General features: G+C 42.4%; 1 protein-coding gene across 1 annotated transcript; it reads left to right on the forward strand.

Moving 5' to 3' along the window:
- The first annotated feature begins 4,371 nt into the window (after window positions 1–4,371).
- RNASEL (ribonuclease L) lies at window positions 4,372–25,806 on the forward strand. The gene is made up of 7 exons (XM_020789737.3): window positions 4,372–8,248; window positions 12,504–14,201; window positions 16,924–17,015; window positions 20,296–20,498; window positions 22,226–22,361; window positions 22,481–22,632; window positions 25,118–25,806. The coding sequence occupies exons 2-7, from the start codon at window positions 12,737–12,739 to the stop codon at window positions 25,239–25,241; spliced, it is 2,172 nt and encodes a 723-aa protein (XP_020645396.3). The 5' UTR covers window positions 4,372–8,248; window positions 12,504–12,736; the 3' UTR covers window positions 25,242–25,806.
- Window positions 25,807–27,209: the final 1,403 nt, after the last annotated feature.

Genomic DNA, 27,209 nt, shown 5'->3' on the forward strand with positions numbered 1-27,209 from the left:
AACTCCTATCAGTCTTGAGTCAAGGATAAAGGATGATGGAACATTCAGTCCAACATCAGCAAGAGGGATATCTGTTCCATACAGAGTTCAGGTCAAGACTTCAAAGCTGCAATTGCTCTTGATCCTATATGTGCTTTTCCTGTGTAACACTGGTGCTAGCAAAAGTTTTCAAACACTGCAAATGTCCAGCTAAAACTTCCTTTTCACTTATGAAAAAACAACTGCCATCACCCTTCATCACCACCGTTTCCCAGAGCAGATGCATCCTGAGCCAATAGCACATTTCATCCTGCATGCTGCTTTGCATTCAAAGGAGATTCTATCCTTCAGATACTCCAGTACTGATTACCTCCTGTTCAGAGAAACTGCTACTGATTTCGACAAAGAGATGTCTGAAGGACGTAGGATGTGTTTCTATTTACCCTTTTGAAGTCTATGGTTGAAACATTCTACCACTGACTTCACTAGCAAGGGATCAATACCTTAAGTCAGTGGTCCCCAACCTTGGGCCTCCAGATGTTCTTGGACTTCAACTCCCAGAAATCCTGGCCAGCAGAGGTGGCGGCGAAGGCTTCTGGGAGTTGTAGTTCAATAACATCTGGTGGCCCAACGTTGAGGATCACTGCCTTAAGTAATCAGGTCAAATATTGAAAATAATAACAACCTTGATCCTGATTTAGGGGTAAATTCAAAATTAACTTCTTCACAAATGAAGTGTCTGTATGCACAATTCCACTGTGATTTGTGCTTCCCTTGATTGAATGCAAAGATAAATATTACAGCCATGCAATGATCTGCAAGCAGAATACATTCTATTGAATTGGAAACATGCACTGTGCCCACTTTTTCTGTTATTTCCCCCCCTCCCCATGCACAAATATCTGTCATATTCTTCCTTTACTGTTTTCTAGTGAAGTTCCTTGGAACAGGTGTTTCTTCTCATTTAAAAGAAATAAGTAGTATTTGATGATGAAATACAACTGCAAAAGTGCTAGGAATCACTGCAGTGGTTCCACCAGTAAATTAATGATGAAGCAGCAGTGTCCATGCCACCCAGTTTGAACTTGGGGATTATCTGTGCTACTCCACTCCCATTCCCATGAATTACTCTTAGCCCTTCAGTGTAAATGACTGTAATACTGTCTTGTGTACCCAGGAATGTTGTAATGTTGTCATAATATTTGAAAAACATAAAATAAAAGTTACAGAAACCAGTACAATGGACGTCTTGTTTTGTACCATTCAGTGAGACAGGCAGAATATTGGAGAAATGAATGGCCCAAAGGAAGCAAAAAGCACAGCAGCTGCCTGCCTGCCTGCCTGCTCCTCCTCCTCCTCCTCCTCTGCCCCAGAACTGCAGTGGAACAGTTTCACTTCTAAACACAAATCTGACAACACTTTGAAGTCATTTAGGAACTGTCCAAACGGGCTTGAAGCAGACCGAACTCTCCATACAGAACACCCGAAATGCTACAGAAATGAATGAGCTTTATAACATCTCCAGACACCTTAATCAGCTTAGTTCATACAAAAAAATATTAGGGAAGCTTTCCTACCTCCTAGGCAGAATAAAAGTTCTGGAGAATCTTGAAACCGTGGGTGCTTTTGTGGCATTTTGATTGGACCTAATAAAAATATTGCCCAGCTATGGATTTGACCCCTTATGGCCAGTATAGCTACTTCCACTTTTTGTTTATGTTTAAAATCTCTACAGAAGCATTTCGAGTGCGGTTTTTTAAAGGCCAGAATGCCATCTGCTTATGTGATTGCATAAAAGCAATCAGGTAAACATTTCACACACGCACACACACACCAACACACTCCTAGCTGGCTCTGCTTTATTGGATAGGTCACACAGTGATGGTGAAGTTGGGCACATGGCAAGCCATGTGACAAACCAATCACAATAAGGACAGCTCAGAGCCAAAGCAAGGGACAGGAGTGACAGGGGCCCATTACAGCTGGTGGGGCAAAAAGACCAGAAGTCAATGGTGGGCAGAGTGAGGAATAACAGGCAATGTCAGGAGCAGAAGAGGGTGCACATTTCGAACCTACATACAACATTCTCTCTCTCTCAAATGCAAAGAGGCAGGCATGGAGGCATTCATCCAGACACTCCCATAAGCATTTCCCCAGTGATCCACTCCAAAACCCTTGTCAAAAACAAACCAAAACCAGCAATATTCCTACCTGCTGTTGCTTCACTCTGTGCCTGGATTCAAAGATGGGTTTATTCATTCACATTCAGTTTCTTGTCTTTTCATGACCACCAACCTATCTACATTCATTTATTCACAAGCAAACAATATGCTAACAGATGAGCTTTCGTGGTTCCTTGATCTTCTCCCTTTCCCCAGCTGCTTTGACTCTCCACTCTGCTCCAGCTATCTCCATGACAGGTCATGCAAACTACAGCCATGAATTCCTTTATTGAGTCAAGTCACCTCATATTCAATGTTCCTGTTTTCCTGATGTCTTCAAATTTTCTTCATGTTATTGTCTCATTTTCTTATGATGTGCTTTTTGAAAGAATTCAGGTTTTATATTACATATATACATTTACTTATCTTTCTGCTGGTCCACAGTATCTGTAATTTTTTTTTCTTGAACATCACATTGCAAATGAATCAATTTTATACCTCAGCTTTTTTTCACTGTGCAGCATTTACATCCATACATGGCAATCAGGAATACCTCAAAATGGATTATCTTGGCCTTCGTCTCCATCAACACAACTTTACGTTCTGGGATCTTGTCTAGTTCCTTCAAAGCTGCACTTCGAAGTCTCAGTCTTCTGATTTTTTGCCTCCAGTCTCTATTTGGATTTATGACTGAACCAAGGTAGAATAATAAATAATAATTGTGTGCTGTCAAGTCAGTTCTGACTTGTGGTGCCCCTTTTCAGGGTTTTCTAGGTAGAGAGTACTCAGAACTGGTTTGCTGTTCCTTTCTTCTGGGGACATCCTGGGACTGTGCAGCTTGCATAAAGTTCAACTATAATCCCACTTTTGCAGGGTTTTCTTTAATCTTCCTCAACAGCAGTTTCAAGTCTCTTAGTAATGTGATGTCATCTACATATCTTAAATTATTGGTGTTTCTTTTTTCAGTTGACTTTAATCCAACTTTCCATATGACGGGTTCTGCATTTAGACTGAACATACAAGGAAATAAAATAATCCTTGTTTAACATTTTTGCCAACTGAAAACAATTTTGTCGTTCCATTTTCTGTTCTAACTGTGGCCTCTTGTCCAGAACACATCAGAATAATGAAACGTTGTAGCACACCTGTATTTCTTTTAGAATGACTGGTAGTTTTTAATGATCCACAAAGTGAAAGGTTTTACTGCAAATTATATAGCATCTGTTGGGATAGTGATAGATTCGTACTCTGTAGATTAGTTTTATTGATATCCCATCTACTCCCGGGGATTTGTTTTTCCCCAATTGCTTTGTGAATGGCTTCTCTTTCTAAAATGGAAAGTTTTTCATCACAGGCTTCTTCTTCAAAGGAATCTGGTATCTTTGCATCTCTTCTACACAGTTCTTCAGTATATTGCTTCTATCTTCACTTTATTTTGTTTTAAACAAATAGTATGTTCCTCTGTTCATCTTTTGGTATTCCTAGTCTTGATTAAAATTTCCCCTTGATTTCTTAGAACTTATGGAAGATATCTTGTTTTTTCCTCTTTGGTGTTCTCTTCTATACCTTTTTAATAATAATTGGATTAGTTCTCCTTGTCTCTACATGACAGTTGCTGAAACTTAAATTTAGAATTCTCACCATATTTTTCTCACTTTTAATTTTTCTTCTCATGTGTTAACAATTTTAAGTGTTTCATAAGTCATCCATTGAGACTTTTCCTTCTTTTGACTACAGGAATAGTCTTTTTTGCATTCTTACCTGATAATATCTCCAGTTTCAATCCACAGTTCTGATCTGCGGTCAATTGAGTTTAGTAGGGCAAATCTGTTCTTCCTGTGGACTTTAAATGAATCACCAATGTTATTTAAATTATATTTTAGTATAATAATTGTTTGAGTGCTCTTCTTCAACTTTATTCCAGTTTTTGCTATTAATAATGCAGGTTGGCTTCACAGAATTCTATAAGCCATTTACCTGTATGTTTCTGTTAGGCCAAATTCTTCTACAAAGTTTAGTTCTGCTTTATTTCCTACTTGTGTGTCCCAGTCACTTATAAATATCAACATATACTGTTTTAGTATATGACCAATTTCCTCTAGGATACTTGCATAAAATCCTTCTTCTTCTTCTTCTTCTTCTTCTTCTTCTTCTTCTTCTTCTTCTTCTTCTTCTTCTTCTTCTTATTCTTATTATTATTATTATTATTATTATTATTATTATTATTATTATTATTATTATTATTATTATTATTATTATTATTATTATTATTATTATTATTATTATTATATTGTGCAATTGCTATACTATATTGCTCTGTTGCTAGACATTGTGTAACAAGACCATATAGCAACAAAGAATCGAACAAATCAAACAAATCACAAGAGCCACCAAACCAAGAAAACAACACCAAACTGAAGAGGAAAAACAGCCACTCACAAATAAAGTATTTCTGCCATACATCAAAGGGGTCACAGAAACTTTTGAAAAAAACACAACATACAAACAGTATTTAAGCCCACTACAAAAATACAACAAATGTTATGGTCAGCAAAGGACAAAAGGGACCCCCTCACCACTGCAGGAGTATACCGGATACCTTGCAGTTGTGGACAGGTATAGGGTCAACAAACTCTACCCAGCTATAAGTACCGGTGATCACTGCACACAAATGACCACCCATCAATCACAGTGACAGATCATCTTTCCCCCTTATCACAACAATACACCCACAACAAAAAACACGCTGATCACCATAATCACCCAATCTTCTGAAAAGGACAAAAGATGATCCCACAGCTATAAGTACTCAACTATCCAAACAAACTGCACCAGAACAGACAGAGTTCTGACTCCTGTCCTCTGAAGATGCTGGCCACAGAGACTGGCAAAACGTAAGGAAGAAAAACCTTCAGAACACGGCCAAATAGCCCAGAAAACCCACAACAATCATCAGATCCTGGCCGTGAAAGCCTTTGAGAATACGATAAAAAGACAACTGGATGTCTATGTAAAATCTTTCAGAGCTTTTAAACTCTGACGAGACCTCTATCAGAATTTGAAGAACAAATGAACAAGGTAAAAGGAACTATTGAATGCTATGATTTCTATAGTAAGTGGCCCTGTCATAGGTGTAAATCATGAGCCTGACATTGCTATATGTTTTGCTACTTATTCTGTAATGCTGTATACTTTTAAAAATATATTTTCTATTTTATTCTATACCCTGATAAAAGCTCAAGAGTTTATAGAAGACAGAAATGTTTAAAAAACAAACCCACATCTTTACTGCAGCATTCCTTTTATTTTCGTCTCTGCTGGTAATCAGGATTCCAAAGCCACTTGGACACCTCTCAAGACAAACATCCTGACATAAGGGAGAGCAGCCTGGGCTCATCCACTGGTGAAAGAAGCAGCAGCTGAAGAGACCTTACTTCCCTCCTCCTTGTCAGAAAGACTCTTTATTCTTACTTTGCAACAAAGAATTAGTGCCACAGCTTGCTTTTTTCCTCCTCCTCCTCCCTCTTTTTTTTTCTTTTCATGTCATAATTTTTAGATTGTAATTCTCTGTGAATATTTTATTAATGTTTTCTGCAAACTCCGTTGGGAGACTTCTCCCCCCTTCCCCCCCCCGGGATGCATTATAAATACCATAGAACAGAATAATTATACACAACTTTCATGTGCCTGATGCTCGTCAGTGTACATGCATGTATGGAGTTGTGCAATCAGGTGGAAAAAACATTTCATCAAACAAATACGGGTGCCTGTCTATGAATCCCAGTCGCTTGGGGTATATTAAGCATGCACATGGTGCCTCTGCTCTATAGAATCCTAGGAGGAATTACATCCCATGAGAGGCAAATCCTGATTATGGAGTTGGCAGGGGCATGGGGAATGCTTTGAAAATGAAACTGCTTTTAAAAGTTAAAAGACGATTATGTCTGCAAAAGTGTACTTATGCACAAGAGTTTACATTAAAATTTAGCAGTCAGTCTTTAAGGTGTCACAACATTTTTTGTCTTTATTTCCTTTTATTTTGTTTTTGTGTTATATGCTTTTAAAAGTGCAGCTAGAAAAGTAGCTTATATTAATTATAGCTGCCGGAGTTCTAGCAAGCTTTCACGCTGCTTTTAAGAGTTTTGGCTGGGAAGGGCCTTTCTGGGCCGGGATAACTGTCTGTCAATCCAGCAGTAACCAATTGTTTCCTCTCTGCCTCTGAATTTGAAAGGAGCCATGCCTCTCTACTTAAGAGTATTTATTTTAACAATACGCTGTTTTTCTTCTATTCGGAACTGTGAGGAAACTGAACTTTTATTCTTTCTCTTTTCCAATGTCTCAGAACACATTACTGAGACTGTAAATGCATGTTGATGAGAATGAAAAAGGTGTGGTCTACTCTGGGAAGACTTGAAACTAATTTTGCTCTTTAGGTCTCTGCACCTCCTGTTAGAGGTTTTTCTACCCAAAACGTACACTCTGCCAAGAATAACCATGTTCTAAAATAATCAGCTGTATTCCAGATAAGTCTGAGACCAGTGTTATTGATAACACTGCTTGAAGTATTTTGTTCACACTTCTGGCAGTCTTTCAAGTGAGAATAAGTGTGAGGAAGAAGGTTGGGCTGAACCCATCCTGACTTGAGTGCTGTCCTGAGGAGAGGAGAGAGAAGCCCGTAGAGCTCCAGAGGCGGAACATATGACCTGTCAGAAAAGTGACAACTCTGTTGGGAGAACAGGATGAGATTGGCAGATGAACAAGTGGGAAAATGTAGTAAGCGGGTGCAACAGTTATTGTTTCTCTTCTTGTTAGTATTTACATTTGAGGAGTTCTCCTTGGCTGCAGAAGCCACTGTGCTGCAAGGTCACAAGACCAGCCGTCGTAAGATCGAATCGACGCAATGGAGTGAGCTCCCGTCACTTGTCCCAGCTCTTCACCAACCTAGCAGTTCAAAAGCATGTAAAAATGCAAGTACTGTAGATAAATAGGTACCACCTCAGTGGGAAGGTAACGGCATTCTGTGTCTAGTCGTGCTGGCCACGTGACCACGGAAACTGTCTACAGACAAAAACTGGCTGTACGGCTTGGAAACGGGGTGGGGTGAGCACCGCCCCCTAGAGTTGGACACGACTGGACTAAATGTCAAGGGGAACCTTTACCTTTACCTACCTGGGCCCTAGGCTGAGGATGGGGCTTCTAGAACATTTGCTGCCAGCCCAGAATTTGTTTTGTTTCTTTTTTCCAGGACCTGTAGCATTACTTCTCGAGTTTGTGCAACACAAAGGCCCACAATTTGTGATGCACGCCCTGCCCCACCTCTAGTTTTGCTCTCAGGTGAGGCACAGGGGCTCAACTATGAGTGCCTCCACCTCTCTCTTCAGGGCCCTCCCCATTCCTAGCTCTCTGGTGACCCAACTCTGCACCAGTACAACACACATACAAGCACCTGTGTTGAGCCAAGGTGGCCTTACGGTAGCTGGGAAATGGTGGGTGTAAAGTGTCCAGGCACTAAAGGCACAGCGCAAGGCACAAAATGTTCTCCTCCCCTCGGACGGCTTGCCCTGAGATGTCCATCACCATTTGGTGCTCCTGAAAAGCAATTCCCTGAGACTTTAGCCAGCAGCCTGAAACCGGACGACTCTGGCGGTGGCATCTGACTGGTCCAAGCTCATCAAGGGAGTTTCATGGCCAAAGGAGGGATTTTGAACCAGGACTTCGGAGTCCACCGCCTAGCTTGCCCCCCCCCCCCCCGGTTGTCAAGTTCTGCAATGTAATGTAAAATGGAAGCCTTGGCGCTACTTGCAGACTCGCTGCGTCGCTTTGAGTCAACGGGAGAAGGTCCCGGAATGCTGGGCAAACGACCCTGATCGCCAGCTCTCTGTTTCCGGGAAGACAGAAAGTGAAACTGGACAAGCGCGGCTACAGAGCGCCCTTTTCTCCTCCCCTTAAACAGTGTTTCCGCGTTCATTACTACTAAAGCGGCATTTGCTCCTTGAGCTAAATTTTTCTCGCTCTTCTCTGCCGCCGCCCTGACCCTCAGCCTCCCTTTGTCCGACTCTTGCGCTGCTGATGAGGACAGACGTCGGGAAACTAAAGTTTTCACGACGGTAAGAGAAGTCGGGGGGACTCGGCAGGCGGGAGGGTTTTTTTTTTCTCCCGGCCTGTGGTCGTAGGGACGTTGCGGGATCCGAACTTGGGGACTAGCTCCCACGTCCTCTGCTGCGCGGAATTTCGAAACAAAAGGCAAGATATGGATCTGAAGGGGCGCTTGGAAAAGTTACCCCTTTTTCCGGGTACAATTTCCCGAATCCCTTGCCCTCAGGGCCAGTCGCTGAGGGATTCTGGGAGTTGTAGTCAAAGCTTAACCTTTCCAAGGTCCGAGCCCATGGGCCCGTTTACCCCAAGCTAAATGGGGAGGCGCGCCACCACCCCCCCCCCGAGGGAGACCCGAGTGCCCGCCAGCCAGAACGCTCCGTTCCTCTGGCAGCAGCGCCCATTCCTGGGCGAGGGCGACGCCCAGCTGGTGAAGGCAAGAAAGGGGAGGACAAGGCAGGCAGGTCGCCCGTTCGGGGAGCGGCTCCCGAAGCTGAAGACGTTCCGCAAGAAAAGGGGACTTTAGGCTGAAGGCTGCGGGAGAGCGGACAGATGGCGGGGAAGCTGAGCCCGAGGGAGGACCTGGGCGAAGTGAATGAAGGGTGGGCGGGACAGGGAGGGGCCGTCAGACAGATGGCGCCCACTGGTTTTCTGGGAAAGTGCCTTGCGGGCGTTGGACTCCTATACAGCAGGCAGAGAGTCAACAGATAAAGCATCCCGAGCACCTCTGCATTTTCTGCCTGTTACACAGAAAAGTATGTTATGAACCCCTGCCAGAAAGAGAAACGAGTGAGGGAGAATGTTGGGAGCAGGTGTGTCTGTCAAAAATGTTCAGCATCAGCACCACTTTATGTTACATCCTTAACATGCTCACATTTCAGCATAATGCAAAAGTGAATTGCACAATCCTAGCCATCCCTGCTGAGAAATAAATCCCTCCCCCTTGGGTTCAGGTGGTAAATGTTGTGCAGACCTGCAGCCTTTATTATTTACATTTACTATATACTTTACATATACTCAAAAGACACCTGCAGAGGGGACTGTAGGATCTGGCAGCATCAGCGGAATGGGAGTGGATGGCTCCTGCAGGCTGCTGAGCTGGTTGCCACCTAGCAAGGCTGGCCTATTGGGCATTGTGCATGTATGTGATTGTGTACCGGGGGGGGGGGGGGGAGTTGCCTGGCTCATGTCGAAGCTAGGCTAGTGCTCCATGCAATACTCCCCTGACTGGCCGAGGAGTGTATTGCCGGCAAGGGAGGAGCTCCCCCAGCCTTATTATGGAGCTCCACCTGAATCATTTTATGTTGCATGCTGTGAAATGGAAGATGTAATCATATCATCATCATAGAACTACAAAGCTGAAAGGGACCCTATGGATCATCGAGTTCAGGCCCTGTCAGTGAAGCACAGTGAGGAATGGAATTCCCAATCATAGCCAGAGACCTAAACTATTGAGCTCTTGAGCATCCCTAACATCCTATCTAACCTTGGGCATCTGGCATCTATGACTGAATCTGGAGGCCTGGCCTAGAAGTTGAAAAGGTTACTTTTTTGGATCACAGCTTTTACTTGTTTTACATTTTTTGGGCCACAACACAATGACCAGAGTTTGAAAGAAGTGTAGTCCAACAAAGTAGCTCATGCGTTTGATAGTAATACCATCCCATTTGTTGAAAAATGGCCCTGGCAGTTGCTTTGTGTTTGGGTGAGAATTGAATTGATGAAAAAAAGGAGTCAGCTTCTGGTATTTTTCCTTGCTTGGTGTCACTTTGTGAATGGTAGTGAGCACAAGAGGGTATCCTGTAGACCATCTTGGCTGCCCTTTCCTATGAAAAGCTTGGCATCTTTTTTTTCTGCTAGCAGCATGGGCATGATATTGGGCACCAGTATTGAGCCATTTCCTGGGTTTTTGAATCATGGGTACAAAAGCACAATATCCCACATTCATAAACCAGAGGTTTTTTGTTTAAAGAATTGAATTCATGATGAATTTTTGTTTTAAGGGGTTTTCCTCTTCTCACACATCCTGAGGAGGGAGCCCTTATATCAGTGCTTGGTTTTGCATCTCCTCCTCCATCCCAGCTGCATATGTTGTGTGCCTAACATGGTGCTTGTGAGTGGTCTAGGGGCACTGGTTCTTAATCTTTGTTACTCAAATGTTTTTGGACTGCAACTCCCAGAAGCCTTCACCATCAGCTCTGTTGGCTGGGGTTTCTGGGAGTTGCAGTTCAAAAGCACCTGAGTAACAAAGGTTAAGAACCACTGGTCTAGGGGATCTGAATGCCTGCTTTTCAGTCTGCATGGCATTGGTAGAAGTAGGGTCACGACTGCTCCGCTGGTCACTGATGGATGGTCTTGCATACTGTGATGCAGGTATATGTGCTGGTGGTGAGCCATTGTATATTCTGTGGTTACTCCTGTTTCTTCAGAATCTTTGATCAGTGGCACAGCTTCCAGAGATGTTGGGATTTAATTTTTATTTTCTGCCTTTCCTACATTTCAGTCATTCTCATTTCATTTTCTGGTCTTTGTGTTTGTGTGTGTGTGTGTGTGTGATTTAATTATTTTTCTGCTTGCATGTTGTTCCCCTCATTCACCTTTGCTGAGTATATCCTGGACACGGTGCCCATTTCAATGGTTCAGCAGTAGTGACATAAGAACCTCTGTAGTGTAGCTTAGTGTAGTGGTTAGTGGGTTGGACTAGAACTTGGGAGATCTGGGTTTTAGTTCTAACTGAACCATAAAACTCTGTGTGTGCCCTTGGTCTCACTTCCTCCCTATCAATCTCAATCTAATTTGCCTCTCAGAATTATTATGAGGATAAAGTAGGGAGGAAAGACATATGCATTGCCTTTTGCTCACCGGAGAAAGGAAAAGACGTGAACATAACAATTGGTTAGACAAACAAAATGTGAGTATAGAATTGATCTGCTGGGATCTGCTCAGGGAGTAAGGGTGTGACCAGACAGCTGAATTATCTTGGTCTGGATTGCTCTAGATTGTGCTAAACAGAGTTGCAGATATGTCACTGAGGATGGTTCTTGGATCCATATGCAAGGATGGACCTCACTGCATGATTTAACTTCTTTTCCTTTTTCCTTTCCCATTATTAAAGATTGTTAAATGCCCTAGTATGGAGGAGGAAACTGCTTAATGATCTTGAGAAACTGAAATCTTCCTTGGTGTTTACTTTTGGAGGGAAAATTTTGCATTTCTTTTTACTGTAGATTTGTACTGTATTGTACTGTATTGCAAATGAGTACAGTGCATCTGCAATAGTTTGAGGATTTTAAAAGCTCCCTTTCAAAGCACCAATGATAAATTAGTAACAACTAAAAAGAAATGCAAAGCTTCCTCTCCTTTGCCCTCCAAAGCACAACAGCAAAGAAGTTTCCTATTTCTGATGATTGCTAAGCAGTTTCAATTATGGTGTCCCTCAGGGCTTGTCTTATGGAATAGACCAAGCAAAAACAACAACAACAAAAACCACTAGTAAAGCACGTAACTGAGAATATAGAACATCAAACTGACCTTTCCAGCATACAAAATACTGTGGTGAGAGCCTACATCAAAAACTCTGTGGAACCAACTAATTTTTAACATCTCTGGAAGTTAAAAGGTTTAGAAGAGCCTTCACCTTGGCAAGGTGCTTGGCCCTCTCTTTTGCTGTAGTTGAAGGGAAGTACAGTACTAGAATATTCCTTTTGCTGAAAGGCTTTGTACTTGTCCTTTAAGAGAGGTTGAAACTATAGAACACACGTTCTTCACTTGCCCACATTATGAGGTGGCATGTAAGGAGATCATCACCCCATTGACCAAAAGAATTCCTGGCCATTCAGAAAATGAGTTTCTTTCTGACTCCAAGATCACTTATCAAGTACAGTAGCTAGATTTTGTATGGTGATATTCAAGTCTTGTAAATTCCCTGGTAACTATATTGTAAATTGTCTTTCAAATGCCAACTGTTTTGATGAAGTACCTTTTTTAAACGAAATTTTGAAATTTTATGGTAACTAGATACTAGGTTTTAAATTGTCATTTAATGACAAATGCTTTTACAAGGTACTTGGAATTTTGAGAACTGTAAAGGTCTATCTTTTTTTCCTTGTGTGATTGGTCTAAGGATTGTAACAGTAAACTGTACTGGGTGGTGCCTATCATTTGGTATGCAGAAGCATATTAATTCTAGACACTGAAGCTTACCCTTGAAATACAAACTGTCTATGAATTCTGAATATGATTTTTAAAAAATCTCTCTTTGATAAACAGGTGGAAGGAAGACTGTGAATCCTCCAGAAGACATATCATCATGTGAGAAAGACAGTGTCTTTTTACTGGAGATTTTGTCATCTCAGACAACTGATTCCACATAAAAGAAGTACATTTAGGTGGCATCTAGACCTGTAGCATTACAATTCCATTTGTGAATATCCATTAATCAGAATTGGTAATGTCGTCCTAGTCAGATATTTGCACACCAATGTTATGCAAGAGATATATTGATGGAAAGCCAGTTCAGTAGTCCCTACCAGAAGCCATCAGAATCATACAATAAGGAAATGGCAACACAGAAAGCAGAGGAGTTAAATAATGCTGTGAGATTTGGTTCAATTGAGACTGTCCGAAAGCTGTTGGAAGAAGGTACAGATGTCAATTCAAAGGTGAAGGATGGCTGGACACCTCTCCATAGCGCCATCCAGAAAGACATGGGGGAACTGGTCCAATTTCTACTTGATAAAGGGGCTGACCCACATGCTAAGAAGGATAATGGTGCTACTCCTTTCATCATAGCTGGAATAAAAGGCAACGTGAGCCTTTTAAAGCTCTTTCTTGAGAAAGGGTCAGACATAAATGAGTATGACAACAATGGCTTCACAGCATTTATGGAGGCTGCTTGGCATGGGAAGGAGGAGGCCTTGAGATTTTTATATGATAATGGAGCTGATGTGAATTTGGGCAGAGTAACTGATGAGGAGAAAAAAGCCCTGAATAAAGGGGGTGCAACAGCCCTGATGGATGCTGCCAAGCAGGGCCATGTTGCTATTGTTGAAGCTCTAGTCAAGGAAATGGAGGCTGATGTGAACATCTGTGACAATTGGGGGAGAAATGCATTAGTTCATGCTCTCTCGGTAACGGAACCCAGGAGGTGGGGTGAAGGCAACGAGACCATTGCCCTTTTCCTCTTAAATAATGGGGCTGATGTGAACAAGAGAGATGAACATGGGAAAACTACTCTCATATTGGCTGCTGAAAGGGAAAGCCAACGCCTGGTGGAGGCTATATTAGAAAGAAATGAAGTTGACATTGATGATGCTGACAGAAACAACAAAACTGCACTGATGGTAGCAGTGGAGAAGATAAACTGTGAAATATCAAAGGTGCTGTGTGAAGAAGGAGCAAGAACAGACATTGGCAACCTCCTTGAGATTGCTAATTCAAATTACAATACTGAATTAACAGAGCTTCTTTGCAAATATTGCAAACCACAGAATCTAAGCCAGCCAAAGACACAGTGGACACCTTCTAGCAAACACTGGAGGTCAAAGCTCCAGGACCTTCATGGAAGGTATCGTCCAATGATTGGAAAGCTTAAGTTTTTCCACTATCAAGATTTTAGGATTAAGAGAACCTCCCAAGGAGGTGTCTATCTGGGATTCTATGATGGAAAAGAGGTGGCTGTAAAGATATTCTATGTTGGTGCTGAAAATGCTGTGCGAGAGAAAACCTGCCTTGAGAAATGCCACACCAGCAACAATCTGGTGAAGCTTTGTGGATGGGAAGAACGGAAGACTTGCCTCTACGTGTGCCTCAGCCTGTGTGAGAAGAACCTTGAGGAGTACTTCCAGGTGGCAGACAACACAGCCATGGAAAGCAAAGATGTTCTTAAAACCATATTTCTCGCAGTGAAGGAGTTGCACTCGTTTGGATTTGGCCACCAGGATCTGCACCCGAGTAACATTTTAATAGGTCTGTGCTCTCTTGTATTTAGCAATTTGTCCCATGGACTCTAAATATGTTCCTCAGTGTAGTTAGCTCAGTTTAAGGGACCTAATCATTGTGTTCAGCCCCTGTCAAGGAGGCACAGTGGGGAATTGAACTCTCAGCTGATGCCTAAACCACTTAGCTATCCAGCAATTCTCCTTCTTGCTCAGATTAATAAAATATATTGCCTGAAACTCAGCAGGAAAATCTTAATATAGCTTGCTTCATTTCTCAGCAGCAAAGAATCTTGACCCAAATTCAAACTTTCTCAATTTTGGTCACACAATTATATTCCCACTTCCCTCCTGAATAATCTCTTATCCTAATGATATCAGATATAAGGTTGTTTAGCCTGTCACCTACATATAACAGGCTGCCCAAGCAGCATAGAGGGTTAGCTTATCTATATAGTAAGTCATCCAGATTGAGGAAAAGCAGCCGATGTGGGAAATTACAGGTAATAGTATGGGTCTCTAATCCTCCAGCCCTCTGAAACAAGATTCTGAAAGAATACTGACTGTGCTCCTGGAAGAATATACTCCCTGCTCCCTCCTCAGTTTGGCCTACCCAAATGTCCAAGGAATGAGAAGTTGTAGAACAGGGTTAGAAGGTCTACTCTGCATGTAGACGGTCAGGGTCATTCAACCCCCCTTTTTTCTTCAGATTCAGTTTATTTGAAAAGCTAAAGAGCAATTAACAATCAGTGAGACAATATTTACCCAGTTGTATGGATGATCTAACTTGGTTTAAGGCAGCCTTCTACATTCTTAAGCGACACTAAACCTCAGTGCTCCCAGTTCCTGCTAAGTCTTGAAAGGTTTACCACAGCCATTCATCACTGCAGAGACGTGGATAAAAATGTTCCTCTGAATTTATAATTTATTGCATTTTAATCCCTCTTTTGAGCAGCACACATGGTTTCACATGTCCCTTGAGTTTAGTTCTGAGAGCAAGCCTAAAATTTGGTCTGACTTGCCTGGGGTCATTGCATAGAGTTTCCTATGTGAGTGGGGCCTTATGTCTCCCCTTTATTCTAAGCACTAGGCACACTGACTGGTATAATCCTTTGCCCTCTTGGTGTAAACCTTGTACATCCAGCAGTACGTTATTGAGATCATAAGTGTAAGTAATTAAAAGGCTGACCCTACCATTAATTAGGGTACATGGTGGCACTGCGAGGGACATGGTGACGCTGTGGGTTAAACCACAGAAGCCTCTGTGCTGCAAGGTCAGAAAACCAGCAGTTGTAAGATCGAATCCACGTGATGGTGTGAGCTCCTGTCACTTGTCCCAGCTCCTGCCAACCTAGCAGTTTCAAAGCATGTAAAAATGCGAGTAGATAAATAGGTACCACCTCAGTGGGAAGGTAACAGCGTTCCGTGTCTAGTTGAACTGGCCACGTGACCACGGAAACCGTCTTTGGACAAACACTGACTCTATGGCTTGGAAATGGGGGTGAGCACCGCCCCCTAGAGTCGGACACAACTGGACTAAATGTCAAGGGGAACCTTTACCTTTACCATTAATAGGCAGGGTGAGGCAATTGCTTTAGGTGGCAGATTCCAACAAAGCAGGGAGCAGCAGGAAAATATTGGACAGAGCTGTGTTTGCCAAATGGCCTGCCTTGTGCCCACTAAACAAGCCAGGTTCAGAGCAGTAGGCTGGTTCATTGCCAATTTCAAAGGAAAAATCAGTTGCCAGTCTTGTGATATTTTGTATGGAGAATGGGAGGGGAAGACATCTTGTTGTTCATATCAGCTACCAAAGTGGCTTCCCCCTGATAAATGAAAGGAGAAGTTATGTTTCTTACTTACTTACCTGAGGTATGGAATTACTTACCTGAGGTAATTTATGGATACATTTTATTCCAGAATCTTCTGCTTTGACCTCTTTTTAAGGCTACTCTGCTGATCTGTTTCTCCTCTGAATAGAAGAGTCACTTTTCCCTGATCTAAGAAATTTGTGTGTATATGAAATTGTCACTGTACAGCCTCTCCCATACATTTGTGTTAGGATGAAAGAGACAGAAAAGCAGGATAAATAATGTGAGCATCTATGGTAGTTGTCACAGTATTGAAAACAACCATGACTTGGCTACAGCAACCATTTTAGCAGATAACCTGCACGAGGTACAGAAGGAAATTCTTCCCAGCAAGGTGCCAGACTCCGCTCTTCAGCAAATTAATTTGGTCCTTTTGTACAAACCAGATGTGATGGGGGTCAACATCTTTAATAACTTATCTTTACCAAGAAGACTTAGAAGTGAAGAGCATAACCTAGTTTTTTTTTCACAACTAAAATTGGAAATGAGTGAGAAAAGCCAAGAACTTTGCATTAGCGTTGTCTCCCTATGCAGTTACTTCATATGTTCTTCCCTCTCTGGCTCTGTTGGAAGCAAGCTGGGTTGGAAAATTTGAGCTTCAAGTGACAATGCATTGAGATGTAGCAGAAGGGGGCTGATACTTTTTTCTGTATAAGTTAGGCACTACATGCTCTAGATATGAACAGGACAGACCTATGACACATTAATTTGGCAAGCCCTGTTGCATTGGCTTATAGTGTGAAATCAGCATGCACAGCTGATGAAGGTGCTCTCAAAATGTTCTAGCAAAAAGCGTTGTGCTGAATAACGAAAATGGCTATTCACTTTTGAAATCACTTTTTCCGATAACAAAAAACCCTATGTATTTGTCTCCCCCACCCCCAGATGTTACAGGCAAAATTTTCCTAGCAGATTTTGATAAAAGCAGAGAAGTAGCTGAAGATAATAGAGATGCTATAATCTCTGAAGACTTGCAGGTAAGTAAATGGCCTTCATTACTCCCCCTCCCTCGGCCTTCTACATTTCCAGAATTCTCTTTTCAGTCTAAAGTTAAGGCAAAGGATTGTAAGTCCTAAGTAGAACAATGAAAATGAATAAATTTATATTGGTAAGAATGGATATGGTTGGATCTTATCCATAGACATTTTTGTTCAGAAAACCTCACAGTTTTAATTATATTTTAATTCCCAGAACAAATTGGGATTAAAACGTTTAATGATTATCCAAACCAGACTCATGTTTCTAAGGACCAAATTAAACATGATTAAATAATGGCTTTCAAAGAAGCTGTATCATTTGTACCAGTTACTGTGGCAAGGTAGTGGGAACCTGATCGGAGTGACAGTGTTGGGGAAGGCATTCCTCAGTCACTGTTGTGTTTGACTAAAATCACTCCAGAACTAGTCTTTGGTCATTGTTGAAAATTGTACAGGCTATAACTAGTGGTGGAACAAGGAGTTTAGTAAGTAGCTTTGTAGACCTACTTTTTGTTTAAAATGTGGTCCCATGGTGTAAACCAACTCCATGTGGAGGGAGCTGATATCACAACAGATGTGATGTAATGAAACAAACTCCACACGGCAGAACGGACATCTCACCGGACGTGACATAATACCGAATGTGTGTGCCACGTTAGTGGAAATCACTGGTTCAGATTGGTTTGAGTTAGTCAAAGCTGATGAACCTGAACCAACTGAAACCACGTTTTTTGTTTTGTTTTGTTTTTTACGATTTAACAAACTTTCTGGTGCCCCCACAGCCTGCCCCACCCCCTTCTTGCTGCCACCGTTGTTTTTATGATCCTTTCAACATGCTGGGGAAAACCTTGGTCATCACACCTCATTATTTTTAAAATCTTTTCAGGTGGCTTTGCAGATTTCCCTACTTCTGTGATCAGGTTTAAGATCTGGTCTATATTTTTCCACAAGCAATGCTTAGCTTTGTGGCAAAGCCCATTTCTATCCATGACAGACATTCGTGCGATTCAAGTTCAGGAGACTGATTTTTGCAACCATAACAGCTGTCAGCAAGATACTGGGTGAAGCAGTGTTTCAAAATACCACAAACAGATGCTTGCGCAATATCCACATGGCAGCTTTCACTTTCTTGGTGAATTTGCTTGTGTTTCATCAATCTATAGTTCAAAAAGATCACCCAAAATCAAATGTGAAAGGTGATCAGTTGCTAAAGCAAGTCAAAGGACAGCCTGTGCTATATATGCTCCTACCCCCGCTCCCCCACCTATTGGTTCATCTAGTTTATACAGAGGGCTCGTGTGTCCCCACAGCACCAGTCTTGATTAGGGTTGAACCCACATGTCAGTCACCTTGGCCTGTGGGGGTTAGAAACAATTTTAAAAATTCACCCTATTGGCCCACACCTGTTTGCAGAGGGGCTACAGGCTGCTCTTTAGCCAATCCTAAGGCTTACATGTGTGTTACAGTATAAGGGTTTTGGTGTGTGGCTTCATTTCCTAGAGTACAGACTACATAGCTTCTGTTCTGGGGCCATAAGGGAATCCATTTCTGGTTCCTGGGTATACAGGGCGGCATGCATTTCGACCTCCGGGTGGGAGATTTCAGCTAACATGACACACATACATCTGGTATTACGTCACATACAGTGTGACGCAAGTTCCACCACGTGGAGCTTGTTTCATGACATCACATCTGGTGTGACATCAGCCCTCTCCACGTGGAGTTTGTTTACATCACAAGACCACATTTTTGACAGGAAATAACTCCATAAAACTACTTTAGTCCTTGGAGGTGTTGATTAGGAGGAATGATGATGTCATCTGCTACCTTCTTCAGGTGTATCTGTTCCATCTGAATTTAGCTGCATTTATGCAATGTATATGTGTATGTATGTTATCCCTGTTGTAAAACAACATATTTTGATATGGTTTGTTCTTGATTGAAGAATTTAGACATGATAGGTTTACAAAACCTGCTTCTGGTGGAGAGAAAAAACTGTTTAAATTGATCTGTCGATACAGATCAATACAGGTCCCTGCATTTTTGACTCCCTTTTTAGGAATTAGTGTTGGAATTGTCATAATGAATGCCTGAATCCCAAAATTTTCCATTACACCAGTGGCTAAAAAAACTTCTTGACATATTAGGTAGGTTCTCATGTGCAGGTAACTGTTGTAAGAAGCATTCAAGCATATGATTCCCCAGCAAGATGAACAGGTACAGTCGGGCAGGGCAGGGCAGGCCATTAGCTGCGCTGAGGTGGTTGCCTTGGACAACAGAATGTAAGGGTGGCAGGCACCACTTCTCACTCTCCACTGCCTGTACTGACTGACAAGGGGCTCTTCTTAACCTCCAACACTGCTGCTGTATCTCTACTTCCACAGCCGGACATCATGCACAGAAATACTTGAGCTCAGGCATTATGTATAGAGCCAGCCAAGAAGAGACTCCAGTGTGGCTGCAGCTGGGAGAAAAAAGCTGCTGCCACGGCCACCAACCTGTTCCTCACTCTTAGCAGTAGGTGAAACTGGGTGTATGGCATTGCAGGTCTCAAATATGCAGCATGGAATGGCAGGAGCAGTGGGGCTAAATCTTAGCACAGCGGAGTAAAGATGGGCATGAATCACAAAAATGGTGATTCATGGTGATTTGTGGCTACCCATGAACCACCTGAACTTTTAAAAAAAGAACCATATTGTTTTAAAGGTTTATGCCTGTGGGAGGGGAAAGTACCCCCCCCTTACCCCTTTACCCTTTCCCAGTGCCCTCGTCACCTCCCTCCCTGGTCCTGCCTCCTCTTTCTCCATCACCACAAAAAGGCAGTACAGCACACTGGGGCCCTGATTTTGCCCATTGGCAGCCCCACAGCCTGCCCCCTCCCCCTTCCCACTGACCCCATCACCTCCTTACCTGGTCCTGCTGCCGCCACCTCCTCCTCTATCACTGCAAGATGGTGGTATAGGCAGAGGACAAAGGAGGAGGCAACAGGACCGGGTAGAGAGCTGATGGGGACAGTGGGAAGGGGGTGGGGGGGGTGGGGGCACTCTGTGGGGGCATAAGGGATGAACCAGGAAGTTCATTAAATCGTTAAAAGGTTTGTGGTTCGGGTTGGTTCAGGTTTGTCGGTTTTGACAAACTCAAGCCAACCTGAACCAACGAACGAATGATTTTCAGTGAACTTCCTGATTCATTTTTTAGTTCGTGCCCATCTCTATGGAGGAGAAATATGCTGATGGTAATGGACTCTAGTTCTATGGATGTTGTTTTCTCTCACATGTAGGCTCTTGGACGTCTTGTCCTGTATGTTGCAATGAAGGGTAAAGTCAGCTTTGAAGCCTTGCCTATGGAGTGCCCAGAGGAAGTTGATAATTGTATGGAAGTGGAAGACCTCAGAACAAGTCTGGGAACTCCTGATAAAAACAACAGAGTGAGTGGACAGCTAGACCGTTTGATTTACCATCCTTATTTCTGGGACAAGAAGACGTAAGTAAATATTCTACAGTATGCCTCAACTTGATTGCTTCATTGTTAGCATAGACATCATGGAAGAAGAAGCTATGCAAGTAGAGCTGGAAGGAAGTTTTGGAAAATGTTGTGATCTGTTCCTTTAAATGTTTAAAACACTTTGAGCATTGCCCTTGGGGATATTTGGGTAGTAGGTCACTGGGAATTCTGGCAGAATTTGAGAAGAAATTGCTTTGAAGGAATATGCTGACAAGTGATTTCATTAGAGGGCAGTGTCCCAGGTAAGGTAAAGGCAAATCACCAAAACTTGTGCCATCAGTAATAATGATTTTGATGACTTGTTCGTATTAGCTACTCGTGCTTATTGAGGAATCTTTAGACCAGAAATCCATGAAAAGCTTTCTGTCTTCTTTGTTCTGACTGTAGAGTGGAGTTCTAGGTGCCTGCTAGAACCATGGAGGCAGACAACAAGAAGCCAGAAGCAACTTCATGGTTGTGAATAAGGCTGTTGTCAGATGGGCATTTGTTCTGCTCTTTGGTCCACTGCAGGGATGGGCTGGCTCGCTCCTTTTGCTGGCAACCAGGCGACATAATTGCTAGAGCAAACCATCCCATCCCCGACCCTTACTTCTCTGGGTCTCTGTCGGGGGCTATTTTTGTGTGTATGGGAGTGGATAGGATCACTCTGTTGTAGTTCATTTCCATCACATGTGATTGCTGGGATTGAACCAAAGTGGAGCTTGTGACTTTCAGTTTTCCTTCCACTTTCAGTTTCTCCATATTATTAAGTGGCTTAAGAAGACAAGTCAGCCACTTCAAGGTATTGGGAAAATAAACATTTCTTTTGCTCCTCCATGGAAGGGTAAAGGAAAGAAGCAAAACATTGTTTTTATTAGGATAGCATTGAGGTGCTATAATACAATTTTTAAAAAATTGAAATCTTCCTCCCAGAAGGAGGAGGAGAGAAGAGGAGCCAAGGAAGGGTGTGTGTTAGTTGCTATTTTCTTAAGGGAGACATATCAAATACAGTAGGATCAGTTGGGATGTACAGTATATGCAAGGATTGCAGCAAATGACATACCAGATCTCTACCCGATCTTAAATGATCCTATTTAGTCCAATCCATTCCAATCCAATTGAGCCATGTAAAAAAAACAATCCTAAGTTAAGAACCATCTAAGCTTTTGATACTGAGTAAGGAATGTTTACACTTCTATCCTATTTGTTTGTTCGGCATTCAAAAGTTGCTTGTGTATGTTTTCCTATTCAAGTTAAGCCTATGAAAGAATACTTACTTTATTATTCTGCTGTAGTATGGTTTTTTTTAGAATATGATGTATTCCTTTTCTTTTGCTATGTAATACATTTTAACTTCTCCTCATACTAGTTAACATCCCCCCCAGAGCCTTTACCCGTTCTGTATACAAACCAAAGGTTTCTCATCTAGAAGGGGGAAGGAAGTGTTGAGAGGTTGAATTAGTTTTATCCAGGGAGAATTTTAAAGGGAGCTTGCAACGGCAGCTTCTTTGTCCACCCAGGTAACAGGAAGCAGCACAACAGTATTGAACTTCCGACCTTCCTCATGTTGTGATCTATAGTTTCCATAGCCCAGACCTGGGCAAAGTGCAGCCCGCGGGCCACATACGGCCCGAGAGCCGCTCCTGTCCAGCCCGCCCGTCACCCAGCACAGCAGTAAGCAAAACTCGCGAGATCTGACATTATTACCATTGCTTTCTGCTTATCAGGAGATACAGAGTCTTAAGAGATGTTGGGAATGAGAGTGATATCAAAACCCGCAACACTAAGTACCATAAGAATACTAGTGAAATTCTGGAGGCTTTGAATCATGAGGGGGATCCTTTCAAGGGCTGGCATGACCAGGTAAGCTGTTGGAAAGCCATGTGTCAATGAGCATAAATAAATCTCTCCAAACCTTTTCTAAAGGTTTTATGCACCTAGGATAAGGATGAGATAGTGATGAGATGTGAATCTTTTTTCAGATAGAAAAAATGGTTTGGGAGTCTATGGGTCCCTTTCGTGACAAGGTCAACAAGAAGCCAGAGAAAAACAAGCAGCACTATGAAGACTGTGTGACAGGTTTACTGAAGCTGATTAGAGATATGGGTGAACACTTTGACGAGAAAGATGAAGAGTAAGCATCTGCTCATTTTTTGGATTTGCAGCTGTCTTTTGTGCAGACTACCTACTCTGTACCTCCTCCTTCCTGCTGCAATAACTAGCATGAAAATCCTGAACAAAGAAATCCTATGAACTTATCGCTGCTGCTCTTTCCCCCAAATCCCAACTTCCTTTTAAAACAGATCCTGCCCTCAAAGATTACTACCCCCTTAATTAATTGTTAACACCCACCCAACAAGAATTGCATCATGCATCAGGCTGTTAAGGTATTTTCCAATTTTTAAGTGCTAAGCTATTTATAATCTTGCTCCTTTTTATTGTAATTTGGATTTTAACAAACAAGCAGCCAAACAAGAAGGGATGCTATATAGCTCCATGTGTGTGTGTGTGTGTCTTTCTATATATATACTGTATATATAGACACACACGCACACACACACGGAGTGATCTTTTAGGCCAGATAGGCGGGGTATAAATAAATAAATAAATAAATAAATAAATAAATAAATAAATAAATAAATAAATAAATAAATAAATAAATAAATAAAAGCCCCATCGGAAGGAACTGGGGCTTTAAAAAAACAACCAAAAATAAATAGAGCAAGCTGCAAAGGCTGCCAACCCCCTTTGGCTGCCCTTACTCATGAGTAGACACACTCCTTTGATGGGCCTTACACATGAGTAGGCTCACACCAGAGGTGGACAGGAAGCACACCAGCTTCCCGCCCCCGGCAGCAATCCGGAGCCGCCCCCGCCTCTCCTTCCTCCTCCTGCCCTGCAGGAGTAAAAAAGTTCCCCCCCCCGCTCTAACCGTTGGGACAAAAGAGCTACAAAGAAGCAGCCTCTTCGCCACCAACGGTTTGAATTTCCCACCTTTTCATCCTGACTTTTTCTGTTCTTAGGTCAAAGCTCCAGCTGCAAGTCGAAGCAAAATTTTGTGGCCGGAGCTTTCCGTAACATGCAATTTTCGTAGGTAGGGGCTTTCATAAGTCGAGGCACCACTGTACTTCAGAACAACTATGGGCTTATCTACATTTGCCCCCCCCCAATAAGCTTCATTCTAAATGGATTTGATTTTAAAGCATGTGACTATTTGAAATGCTGTTTGCATTCCCACCTGGGAGATAGCCAGCAACAGCAGTGCCTGTATGGGCTTGTGTGTTTGGGTCTCTCTTCCCCCCCCCCAAAAAAAAATAAAGATTGGTTAATAATAAACAATAAACGGGGTGCGTCCTAGAGTGCCTTCTGGTTGGGATGTGATTCTCACCCAACCTTTTTCTCCCTCCAGCCCTCCTCTTTGTGCTCCTTCAGTATTTCTCTCTTACACACATACAGATACAGACACACACAAATGCCTGAGGAGCTGAGGATAGTGCTTGGCTTTCCTTTTTATCATCCAGCCTGCCTGCTGAAGGAGTCCTAACCTTCCCTCTGCTTCCCAGAGACCAGCAAAAGCATTCTTAAAGGGACAGGAGCAGGCAAGCTTTTAACAAACACCTTTCCTCCCTTCTTGCCGCCTCTTCTTCTGCCTCTTGCAGGTTATCCCAAGATGCAGTTTGCAGTGACAGGGGTGTACATAGGCAGAAATGAATAAAATAAATCAAGTTTCACATGTGTACTGTTTTAAACAACCAGGGGTCTCCAAACTTTTCAGTATGAGGGCCACATCCTATATTTTACATATTTTTGAGAGTTGAAGGAGGGAAGGGGGACCCAAGCGATCCCCCACCCCCACCATCTTTGCAAATACAACGGGGGTGGGGGATCGCTTGGGTCCTCCTTCCCTCCTCTTCCTATGCCCAGGCCGGATAAAATGGCAAGGTGGGCCTTTGTTAAAATGTAGTTTGGAAAGCTGTGCTCTATCAGAATAGTATTATAGCTCGCATTTCACCTATAAAACATGCTTCCCTGGCAATCCAGGGTTGTGTTTGCATTATGGAAACACTCTTTTAAAAGCCAGTTCATTTGAATGTGAATACATTCCAAAAACCAGTTCTTTTGTACTACTGTAACCAGGCCAAAGTGAGGCAAATTTGATTGATGAAATAGTACTGAAAGTGCATATTTAAGCTTCCTCTTGTGCCCTTTCCCTGTTTCACACTGTATTCTGCTTGTACCCCTTTGTTTGGCACCACATTTTCAAGTTAGCATCTTAGGGCTCGATCAAACCTGGTACCCAGTTATACCAATATGGCCGATTTTTAGATAATTTCATAAATTTCCAAGCACACAATGCATGGCCAAGATCAACTCATTTTCCTGGCCAGTGGTTTCAGTATACACTTAAGGAAAGCGTCTACAGATGTAGAACACAATGTGTTCACTTGCTCATTGCTGCTTCGCTTTCATTCTAGTTGGAGGATTCTCACAGTTATTACAAAATAGTAGCTTTTTCAATATGCAATACACCTATAACTTGCATACTTTTAAAGTGCAAAACTAACTAATGCTCACTTACATAGTTGGAATAAAAAGACTTTTATTTTCCTTTATTTCAGGTTGAAAAGCAAAATTGGAAACCCTGCAGATTATTTTCTGACTCATTTTCCAAATTTAACACTTTATGTCTATCGGAGTTTGTGTAATACACATTATAATAAACATTTTCCAAATGCCCAGTAGCCTTTTCAACTTCAACAAGGGCAGTCAAGAACTGAGAAGTTGTGGAATGTGTGACCTGGAATCAATCTTAGAATCAGGCCTGAGTTGTGAGAAAATGACTTTATGTAATTACCAAATTTTTGCTCAACAAAGATGGGAAACACTTGCATCTGATCTCATGAGAAGAGGCTCCAAGGCCAGCCTACCAAGATTGCCTGGTATGGTATGAATTAGATAAATGATTTCAGTTGAATGTTGTGACAAACTAAGTTTTGAAGAAGAAAGAGGCTTGAATGGCTGCCAGCATGACAGAGAGTCTGGAATTGGGACTTTGATTTATATAAGGGGGTTCAAAGTTGCATTAGTTGGTTTAGTTTACTCTTAGGAGATGTAACACTCATTTGCTGACCTATCATACTTTTTCAGCAGAGATGTACTCTGTGTGGGTTTTGAAGCTATGCAGTCAGTATGAATTAAGTAGAGAAGTTAGCTTTATTGTTTTCTCATGTGACTTCCTGGTTTTCTTCAAACTTATCTGCCTTTTGTTTTATTTTCTTTAATAAATATAAAGTCTTCTCCATATAAATGTTTCGTTATTTAGTTGGGATCTATGGTGCTAAATCCAGGCTTGCCATAGACTGTCTACTAGGAAAGTTCTGGTTTGAACTGGGTGGGGGCAGTTTTGCCTTACAAGACAGGTATGCCAAGCAAATTGCAGGGCTTCGTTGATTTTTAGTTCCTGGAGAGCACAGCAGAGTCATAGCTGGACTAATATGCTGGAAACCGAAGTTTCAGGCAGGCTATTCAACCAGAACCATAGTTTGTCCCCCTCACACATCTCAGGAAACAAAGGGGTAACATGACAGAGTGGCTGGAGCCATAGACATATTCCCCACAGCCATCACAAGGACCAAAGCACATGTATTCCTTATTAACACATCTGGTTCTTTTTAGATTTAGATTGATCCCATTCCGTTAGGGAGAAAAATATGAAGAACAAACAATGTGGATCAGATGACCTATTAGCATCCCAGACCATTCGAAATGTAGATAATGGGGCAGATTTTTGCACAATGAAAGAAGGCCTCGCTGATGGTGTTATAAAAGATGGCATATTGTGGACGCAGGTGAGATACCCCCAGGAAAAGATACACTAGTTACTTTTAAGTTTGTTTTTATTGAAAGGACAGGTTGATAATAGATATATAAAGGCCGTCACTTGGTTTGTTTGCAGCAGAAATTTTTTTGGACAGCATGAGGAGCAGACCCTGCATCAGATGACCCATCTGCCGTCCAATGCCCACCTTCCTAATGTGCGGCTTGGTGACCCAAGGGAAGGGTTGGTGACCATAGGTGGGAATGTCCTCCCCCAGGTGTGAAGCCCATTGGTCCCAACTGGTGTCCCTCCTGCACATCTGTCCACCCTCTCCCTGATCCACACACGGAGGGGATTCTTTGCCTAGGATAGGGCTGAATGCCTATATTCCTCACCAATTATCTGCTCCTGTGCTCAAAATTATCTCTCTTTCTTCCATTGCCACCAATAGAACAGTTACAAAAATAGCCAACCATGCAAGCAAAGATCCCTGTAGAACACCCACCTCTCCCCAAAATGCATAGACAGCCTGCTGAGCAAGGGGAGGGTAAGTGGCTGAAGTCCACATGAAGACTACTAGAGAGGAGCTCAGAGCCTCCTTTATATTCCTAACTGGCAGACTGGATTGAAATCCATAACAGTCAAGTCCACCAGGCTAGGAGTTCTGCCCCGTAGCACTGCTGGCTGATTTCCTGGACTCCAATATGGCAGAGCGAGGACTCATCCTGGCATCCCAGGACTCATCGGGCCACAAACAGGAACCCAGGTGAGTATTTTACTGACAATCCTGCCTTTTCACAACACCCAGAAAACTTCATTATGGAACAGGAAAATTTCCTAGCAAAGTCTCTTGGTTATTCAAATAAATCTTGGTCAGCTAGCTTTCATCAAAA

Source organism: Pogona vitticeps, chromosome 4 (genome assembly GCF_051106095.1).
Source record: "Pogona vitticeps strain Pit_001003342236 chromosome 4, PviZW2.1, whole genome shotgun sequence".
Taxonomy (NCBI): domain Eukaryota; kingdom Metazoa; phylum Chordata; class Lepidosauria; order Squamata; family Agamidae; genus Pogona; species Pogona vitticeps.

Excerpts from the sequence above, each read along its gene's own strand:
- RNASEL (XM_020789737.3), top strand. The coding sequence starts at position 12,737 with ATGGAAAGCCAGTTCAGTAGTCCCTACCAGAAGCCATCAGAATCATAC. Across the intron at positions 22,362-22,480 it reads TCAAGGGCTGGCATGACCAG|ATAGAAAAAATGGTTTGGGA; the intron begins GTAAGCTGTTGG and ends ATCTTTTTTCAG. Across the intron at positions 22,633-25,117 it reads TTTGACGAGAAAGATGAAGA|GTTGAAAAGCAAAATTGGAA; the intron begins GTAAGCATCTGC and ends CCTTTATTTCAG.